Source organism: Odontomachus brunneus, unplaced genomic scaffold (assembly GCF_010583005.1).
Source record: "Odontomachus brunneus isolate Ranch 3 - 2012 unplaced genomic scaffold, Obru_v1 Obru_scaffold_318, whole genome shotgun sequence".
NCBI classification, from domain to species: Eukaryota; Metazoa; Arthropoda; class Insecta; order Hymenoptera; family Formicidae; genus Odontomachus; species Odontomachus brunneus.
Genome location: NW_022639768.1, coordinates 166,435 through 176,031, shown reverse-complemented (window position 1 = coordinate 176,031; position 9,597 = coordinate 166,435). Strand labels below are relative to the sequence as shown.

Genomic DNA, 9,597 nt, shown 5'->3' with positions numbered 1-9,597 from the left:
TGAAACAACGTGCCGTGATTGGTTTCGTCGCTTCAAAGACGGGGATTTCGATGTTGACGACCGTCCGCGTGAAGGAAGGCCAAAAACCTTCGAAGACGCTGAATTGGAGGCATTGCTCGATGAGGATCCGTGCCAAACGCAAGAACAGCTTGCTTCAGCATTAGGAGTTACTCGCCAAACCATTTCTAAGCGATTGCACGCGTTGGGAATGATTCAAAAGCAAGGAACTTGAGTTCCTTATGATTTGAAGCCAAGGGACGTTGAGCGTCGTTTTTTCGCCTGTGAACAACTGCTCCAGCGGCAGAAAAGGAAGGGTTTTCTTCATCGCATCGTGACGGGTGATGAAAAATGAATTCATTACAGCAACCCAAAGAAAAGAAAGTCGTGGGGACTGCCCGGTCGTGCTTCTACGTCGTCGGCTCGGCCGAATATTCACGCTGCGAAGGTTATGCTGTGTATTTGGCGGGACCAGGTCGGTGTTATTTATTATGAGCTGTTAAAACCGAACGAAACCATCACTGGGGAACGGTATCGAATTCAACTGATGCGATTGAGCCGAGCACTGCGCGAAAAACGGCCACAATACGAGCAGAGGCACGAAAAAGTGATTCTACTGCATGACAACGCTCGGCCTCATGTTGCCAAACCCGTTGAAACCTACTTGGAAACGCTCAAATGGGAAGTCCTACCCCACCCGCCATATTCCTCAGATATTGCGCCGTCCGATTATTACTTGTTCCGTTCGATGGTCTGGCTGATCAGCAGTTCCGCTCATATGAAGACATCAAAAAATGGCTTGATTCGTGGATAGCCTCACAAGACGAACGCTTTTACCGTAACGGTATTTGAACTCTGCCAGAAAGATGGGAAAAAGTTGTAGCTAGCGATGGGCAATACTTTAAATGATTCATTTGTAACCATTTTTTCACAATAAAGTTGCATTTCCATAAAAAAAAACAGCGAGAACTTAGTTGCGCACTTAATACATTGTAAAGAAATAATTAATGTCTAATTTTTATAATTATATAAAGTTCTTTTTATCAACGTTAGAAACTATATAAAGTTTTTCATCAACGCTTTATATTGTAACGTGGCGGTTTCGCCGTCACCGAATTAGTTGCGAAGGGTGACGGAGGGCGAGGAGAGCCGGACTCGCGCCCCCTTCTCCCGCGGGAAGGGCGGCAGCGTAGAATTGGTCTTGCGCGCTTTTTGTGTGCGAGATTGGGTGCGTTCCGTTTCCACGCATGATGCGCATAAAACGCAGCGTTAGAGTGACAGAGATACGAGAGTGAGATAAAAAGAGAGGGAGAGCTCTCGGGTGAAGTTGTCAAACCTAGGTTAGGTTAGTTCTCGAACGCATGAGATCGCATGGACTGCACTACCTCGGAGCTGAGGCAGTTCATGCGTTCGAGAACTAACCTAACCTAGGTTTGACAACTTCACCCGAGAGCTCTCCCTCTCTTTTTATCTCACTCTCGTATCTCTGTCACTCTAACGCTGCGCTTCATGCGCATTATGCGTGGAAACTGAACGCACCCATTGTGTGTCTTACATTTTCTTTCGAGTGCGACAGATTATCTGAGGACAAAAGACGAGCGACGGCGGACCGGGAGCTAACGACGAGCCAGACGGGGCAGGGTATTGAGGGTGCGAGCACGGCGCGGGATCTTGGTGATCAGACCAGAGGCCAGTGACATTCAGCCTAAGTCGGAACTTGAGATCGGCACGGCTGCCGTCGCTTCCCAACGGCAATCGAAAAAGTTACTTGTCGCATCTCGAATTGTAAGGCGTGATTGCCACCGCGGGCGAAAGCCAACGGGTTTCACGAAATAGCGACCATCCTTCCCGCTTTGCCTGCCGCTCAATTATCGCGTCTCGCGATCGCACAGTCCTGCGAGCGAATGGCGTCAATTGTTATAAGAATTACGCGAGTGTAATTCGCGAGTTGCGGGCATCCGAGGACGAAAGAAATACCGCGTGAACCAATCCCGACGAACGTCGGAAAAGCATGTGCCGTCTGCTCGTGGCACTCGCAACTTCTGCCGCCGTCGCGAGGCGGAGTGCTAGAAATCGGCTCTCACGTCGAGGCTTGTCGTCCCTCGAGCGATTGCAGTATGTTAATTAAGGCCGGGATACGCCCGGCTGATGCCCACTATTATGTATGAGGTCTTAAAGGGACGATGTAGCCGAATTAACCTTGTATCGTGAGAAGCCTTGCGAGGTAGACGGATTCTCGACTACGGCTGCCGACGATTCCGCGAACTTCGAGACTCGGAACCCCGCATTGTTCTTTCGTTAAATAGAGCGTTGAGTGTTACGAAGCATGTTGTAAATTATTTCTTTGTCCCCTGATTCTTCTGCCTCCTCCTCACGTGACGCGCGAAGAGGATCCGTACCTTCGAATTAAGAACCACGCCACCTAGTTAAATTTTTTTGAGAGCTGCCGGCGGATTCGGCCGTCGCCGCCTTAGCGGGGACGAAGTTTGGCCACGTTTTCCTCGCCACGAGAATCATGGTCACAATATAAAACATTTTATTTGCTTACAATTAGGAAAACAATGCATATTTTTTATTTATTAGAATTTTCTTGACAAAAAAATACCACTTTTAAGTGATCAATTATTTTATTCAAAATAATTTTATTATCCGTAACATGTGATTTTTCGTTAGGAAGTTCTGTCAAAAAGAAAATTACTGATTGTTCTCCTGTAGTTTGGTACATTTGAAGCATTTTTTCGTAAGTAATGTCTAATAATGCAAGCTTTTTTATCATATAATTTGTAACATTACCTTTCATTGCTGAAAAAGATCTTACTTTCAAGCTTATATTATTACCACATATTGATTTATTTATTGCTGTAGCAAATAATGTTGCACTTAGAAACAAATCATCACTTGTTAAAAGTGAATTTATTAATTTTTCTAAAATAATAACATCATATAAAGCTTCATGAAAGTTTTCTCTGGATAGATCATCTGTCAAGAAATCTTCTGCTAATTTAGAAAAAGTTAGCATTCCTTTACCTTTCCGACCAGGAAATTTTGTTTTTAACAATTTTAGACTATTCCAAAATCCGTAAATGATTGCTTGAAATTCAACACTTAAATAATGTTTAATCTTTCGAATCAAGTATGATACATCAAACGATGCATTATGAACAATTAGTAAACAACCAGTAGAAAACATTTTTAAAAAATCATTTTTAAAAGGCTTACAATGCATCGTGCATAGTCATTGTTGTTAGTTTTTTTCTTCGTAAATATAGCTTTCCACATATATTTTCTAATCCATTTATTTCAGTAACCTTTTTTTCTACAGGCTGAATAGGCTCGATGTAAATAGAAAAAATGTGTTCATCTGCTTTCGCTGCAATCTGCAATATATCTGCACTTTTTCGTCGACTAGAAGTTTCGAAGTCGAAACAAATTATCTTACAATTATTAATTGACAAGGATGTCAATTCAACCGTAGGAATGACAGTATTTGTGCTACTATTATTTATTTCAAAAAAAATATTATCTTTATAGGTAATTCCTTCTTTACTCTCTAATGCTTTTCTCAAATTTATTCGTAGTTAATTGCAGTTTACGTGTCTTTGCCTTAATTGCTTTTGATTTTACAAATCTATGAAACCTAAGCTTATCTATTTTTGTACGATAAACTTCAATATTATTACTAACAGAAAATCCAAGTCTATTTTTTACATCAAGCAAATAAGCGTTTCCTTTGTTTTTTAATAAAATAGCAGATGCTACTCGAAAATCTGCAGAATTACTTGTACTATAGTTCTTATTTTTAAGAAGCTGATGAGAAATAATACTATTTAAAAACCCGTTCGAGGAACAGAGTACTTAGAAGCATTATCAGCATACATGGAAAATATAGTTTTCAATTCTTTGTGTAGATTTTCATCCTTAATAATAAATTTGTGTGAGCTAACTCCAGTTTTCTGATTTGATTTACTCTTACACCATGCTCCACAGTTTTCATGTAAATTATATAAATAATCGGGTATACATCTAACAGCTGTTAATAACACAGGTTCACAAAAAAAAAAGTTGTGTGTGCTGCGGGTCCCACTATATTTTTTCCCGCTGAACACGAATCTGAAGTCAGAATTGGGAGTCAATCGGCAAATTTTTGAGAAAATCCATAAAAACGATCAAAATCGTAATCCAGTGATTTTTTAAATATAATAGTAATTTTCTTTGAATAATACTTTGTAAGATCCAACAGTACTTTGCAAACATATTAGTTTACATGGTGCCTTTTTCTTGGCCACAAATAGGTAAAACAATATTGTTTTTTTTTTTTTTTACACGATTGGTACAAGTACCATCAGAAACCTGCTACCACGGAGTGTTTAGACTGCGATGACAACTGCCCTTTAATGGGATGTGTAGAATGATTCGTTCAACATTTCATGGTATCGAAGCCAGCGAAGGCTCGCTGTTTTGCAGGGAAGCGCTAGAATATGAGGATGATATGATAATGTGTCCGACGACGAGTTGACGTTGTCCTCGTCAAAGTCAGAAAGCTCTCATACTTAGGCCTGAGGAGGTATGAGGGTTATCACCCCTAGGACGGCGGACTTACCTGCGATCGGGCCAGGAATTCTAGCGTGCGGAGTTTATCTTATCTTTATGGATTGCGATGATTTTTCTACTCAATACTTTGCAGGAACTTCTAATACTTGTGACGGTCACGAATGTTCTGGAGATCCAAATGTCTTTTGTTACGTTTGTGCAAAATACATAGGAAAAAAAAAATGCCAAGCGAATCACAAATCGACTCGTGACTTTATATGAAAAGTGCTTTGATATGAAAGTCTCCCTACATCTCAAAAATTGGATTCCTAATGTTCTATGTGGTTCGTGTTACAATATGATCGACTGGTTTCAAAAGCATCAAGATAAAAACAAGCTCAAATTTAAAACTCCAGCAATATGGAAAAAACCACTCGATTCAAGTGATTGCTATTTTTGTATGACAGATGTAGGAGGCATGCAACAGATTCACAAAAATAAAATTGTTTCTGCTTCTGTATCAAGCGTCCAACAAGCAGTGATGAGAGTAATAGGAGGCTTAGAAGATGATGAGTCACAAGACAGTCTTGTAAGTGAATCAGACGCTATGCAAGTCGATGTGGATCCAGAAAATCTAAACCTTATTGATGAAGAAGATGATGATGAAATTGAGCAAGAAGAGTCTTCTGACAGTGAAGAAGAATACATTCCTGTTGGCAAAGAACGGATGCCTCAGAAGTACGATCAAAAACATTTAAACGATCTATTCAGAAAAGCTAAACTATCGAAAGAAGTTGCTGAACTACTGGCTTCAGATATGAAGAAGAGGAACCTTTTAACGAAAGGTACTAAGGTTTCATTTGATCGAAACCGAGAAGAAGCTTTCCGTCAATATTTTGAAAAAGATAAAAATTTACTTTATTGTACAGATGTTAAAGGACTTGTCGATGAATTAAAGCCAAATTTATATAAACCTGAGGAATGGAGGTTATTCATTGATTCATCACAACAAAGCCTTAAGGCAATTCTTCTCCACAACACCAATAAGTTTGCTTCTTTACCTTTAGGCCACTCAACTGTACTCAAAGAATATTTTAACCTTGAAACCCTCCTGAAAAAAATAAAATATGAAGAACATAAATGACAAGTATGTGGTGATTTGAAAATTTTGTCAATGATACTCCGGCAGCAATCTGGATTTACAAAGTATCCATGTTATTTGTGTATGTTTGACAGTAGGGATTGAAAAAATAATTACAAAAAGAAAGTGTGGCCTTCGAGATCTTCTTTTGAAATTGGATCACATAATATAATAAGAAAACCGCTTGTCGATCCATCAAAAATTCTCATTCCTCCTCTTCATATAAAGCTTGGTTTATTTAAGGGGGTCATCCCGTGTGACGACCGTTTTTTTTAAGGTTTTTTTGCATTTTTTTGCGGCGAAATGAAAAAATACAGAGCTTCCAAATTTTTACTATATATTTATTACATCTTAAACTATATGTGTAAATTTTTTTATTTAAAAATATGGCGTCGATGGCGAGTTACATCACTGGAATGGCACCCATGTAAAAAAAAAAGCAGACAAACGGTGTCCACGATTCCGGCAGACTGGTTTATCTGAAATAAAAAAATCAAATTGCATTTTAATCTATAGGTGAATGGCTATCGTGGGAACTAGGATTTTCTGAAAATATTAAAAATTCAATTTTTCGCATGCTTTTAAAAATTATAACTCAAAATAGCATGATTTTTTGCGACTATTTTTTATGCGGACAGAAAACGGTTCAATATTTTTTAAAAATTCTAGTTCACACGATAGCCACACATGTGCTGAATCTACCATTAAAATTTTATTTAAATCCATTGAACCGTTTTCGAAAAATCATGGACACCAGTTAAAAAAATCCAGTTTTGAGAAAAACGCGTTTGAAAGTTCACGTGTGAATTACACCATGAAATTTTTGCTTACCACTAATCTGCTATTCCTGGTGCATAGAGTATCCCTTTCTCTTCTTCTTGCAAATTTCGTAAGGCCGACTGCTCCTCCCTGGATGAAATTCTAGCCTCTCTTGCCGCGTCGCTCATGCGCTGCTCGGAACGGCTGATCCGGGCTTCGTCGCGGCGCTCTACATAAGCGTGCGTTGATCGTCCAATTGAACAGCCCATCGTATGCATTATCTTAATAATGCCTTGGAAGCCTTCATTAAAGATGACGACGGCCAAAAAAGTTGCAATCTGAACTATCTGAGCGCCTGAATGTAGATGTTTCGGAGCGAACGTCCAAATGAGTGAATTTAACGACTCATTATTATTCTGCGTCTCTGCTCCTAAACATCGGGTCAAAAGATCGTCCTTGGATAAATCTTCATAGATAGATTTAACTACTGCTTGTACTTCCTTGGATAATGGGGCCTTCTCGTGGTGGAATTGGTCGATCGTGCTCTTAGCTTCAGCCTGCCGCCATTTACACCAGCTACCTTCGCCTGCTGGACAGTTCTGGTGCTGAGGATTTTCATCGGTAGAGCATTTGTGGTAGAATGTGGCCCAAACTTCTTTCTTCATTTCTTCTAATGAATCGGGATGGCGACGAATGGCTAAGCCATAAAATTTTGTCATTTCAATAATTAGCTTGTCCGTTAGCTTGCCCTGACCTTTGCCACCAATACCTTTATTATTCTTTTTAGCATTTCGGAGTCGTGTTCCTATCCGTTTCTCAACATGCCCAACACACTCTTTTTTAATAACAAGAGAGTCATTACCATAAGGCTCAGCTTGTAAAATCCCATTGAATGTCTTGCTGTCACCGTCGCCGACATACGTCAAATATTTCACGCCGTGTTTTTCGATCGAGCGTAAAAACATTGCGACAATGGCATCAATTTCCATTTTACCGGAACTTCCTGTGTGATTTATTGAACACTCAGATTCATGATCTGCATACCATGTCTCGTATTTCTCTGGTTCAGTATTTTTTAACTTTTTCCACAGATTACAAGCACCACAAAAACTACTCATAACCATCGCATCTATCACTTTCCCAGAATACTTTCCAATTAACGTCGATACTCCAAATAGAGATGAAAAGCCGCGTTTTTTCCAAGTTCCATCTCCGGAAACTGTTAATTCAATTTGCGGCTTCCCAGCTTCTTCATTCATATTTTTTTCTTGTGTAGCAGCAAAGGATAGAACGGACTCATACACTGCAGATGCGGCTGTGTGAATATTTTCCAAAAGCGCGGTATATGTCGAGTTTCCTATACCTTGACAAATGTCCAATAAACTGCAGAAAAGATTCGCTCCTTCGTGGCCAACACCTAACAACCGCATCGCAAAAACGAAGCGCCGATTAATTTCAAAAGCATTTTGAATCATTGGGCCCGAGTTTATCGTTTTATCTGTACTGCACTTACACGACATAAGAATTTTAAAACCCAAGCCTCGTAAAGTCGTCTGACTAAAGGTCACGTCACTTTTACACTCTTTGCATATAACATTTGCTGAAATTGCCGAAAATACAGATGCAAATTCTAAGATACAGTACGCAAAGTTCGAAGCAACAGGCACTTCCAGGTTCATGCTTCCAAGCAGTTTCTTCGCTGATGCCGACGTATAATCCAGATCATTTTCCAACGAATAACGGTTTCCTTGAAATTTTCTCTTCTTTTTTCTCAGCATGAGCGTGAGTTTCTTTTGTTCCTTTCCTGTCACTCATCGCAAACTTGAAGCACTTGCACGGTACAATATTACTGCTTACGACGACTCAAGAGCTGTTACGCCGCTGACTGCGAAGCCAAAACTAAGCAACCGTTACATTCCATTTGAGTTTCAGGACAGCAGCGCCCTTCTAAATATGTGTGCGTATACGTGCGTGTGAATAGAATCGGCTTCAGATAAGAATCCGAAGGTATACAATAGCTCTTGTTCCCCGCCCTGCCGAGCGCTCAGCTGCGTGCTTAAAACACCTTACCTTCTCACTGCTGTAACTTTTCAATGACTTCGAATTTTGGAAAATTACTTTGCCAGTATATTCTATGCATGCTCTAGATTAGATTTATGCAAAAAAAAAATCGATTTTTTGAAGCCGTCACACGGGATGACCCCCTTAAACAATTTGTGAAAGCTCTTGATAAAGAAGGAAAATCCTTTACACATTTGCGTACAGTATTTAATCACAAATCTGATGCAAAGCTAAAAGAAGGAATCTTCGATGGACCTGAAATCCGGAAGTTATTCAAAGATGAGGAATTTGTTTTAACGATGACTGATCAAGAAAAGGCATCGTGGATAAGTTTCAAAGAAGTGTGCACGAAATTTTTGGGTAATACTAAAGCCGTCAATTACAGAACCATTGTAGCAAAAATGATAGAAAACTTCCAAAATTTGGGTTGTCTAATGAATTTAAAGTTGCACTTTCTTGATTCACATCTAGATAAATTTCCAGAAAACAACGGAGATTTTAGTGAAGAGCAAGGAGAAAGATTTCACCAAGACTTGAAAGAATTTGAACGAAGATTTCAGGGACAAGGGGTGTAAACATGTTTGCAGATTACTGCTGGATGTTACAAAGAGAAACAAACAAAAAAGGAAAAAAGCGAAGCAGAAATCCATTACATAGATCTTTTGAAGACAAACGTAGCCGGAAATGACGAACAATATAAGGATATGAGTATCATATTTAAAAAATTATTGGATCACGATTTTTATCGTTTTTATGGATTTTCTAAACAATTTGCCCATTGATCCCCAATTCTGACTTCAGATTCGTGTTCAGCGGGAAAAAATACATGGAAAAAATATAGTGGCACTCCCAGCACACACAACTTTTTTTTTTGTGGACCTGTGTAATTTAATAGCATTTTGCTTGCATTGAGAAAAATTTACGAAACATGTATGAAAAACATTTTTTTAAGTGCGATATAATGCCTTTCTTATTCAACTCCTTGAGCTTAGGTTTGATATTATACACTTTTTTTATAAGATTTTTTTTACATGATTAGCCAACTTATGCACACTTCTTTTTATATTATTTTTTAAGTTATCGCGGTTAACAGCAGCCATAGTCGTACT

At 39.2% G+C, this 9,597-nt stretch overlaps 1 protein-coding gene across 1 annotated transcript; it reads right to left on the bottom strand.

Annotated features, from left to right (window-relative positions):
• Positions 1-6,501: 6,501 nt before the first annotated feature.
• LOC116853410 lies at positions 6,502-7,195 on the bottom strand. The gene has a single exon (XM_032834479.1). The coding sequence runs from the start codon at positions 7,144-7,146 to the stop codon at positions 6,502-6,504; it is 645 nt and encodes a 214-aa protein (XP_032690370.1). The 5' UTR covers positions 7,147-7,195.
• Between the last annotated feature and the right edge of the window lie 2,402 nt (positions 7,196-9,597).

What these genes read in the sequence shown, in the direction of transcription:
- LOC116853410 (XM_032834479.1), bottom strand. Translation starts at nt 7,146, where the DNA reads ATGACAAAATTTTATGGCTTAGCCATTCGTCGCCATCCCGATTCATTA.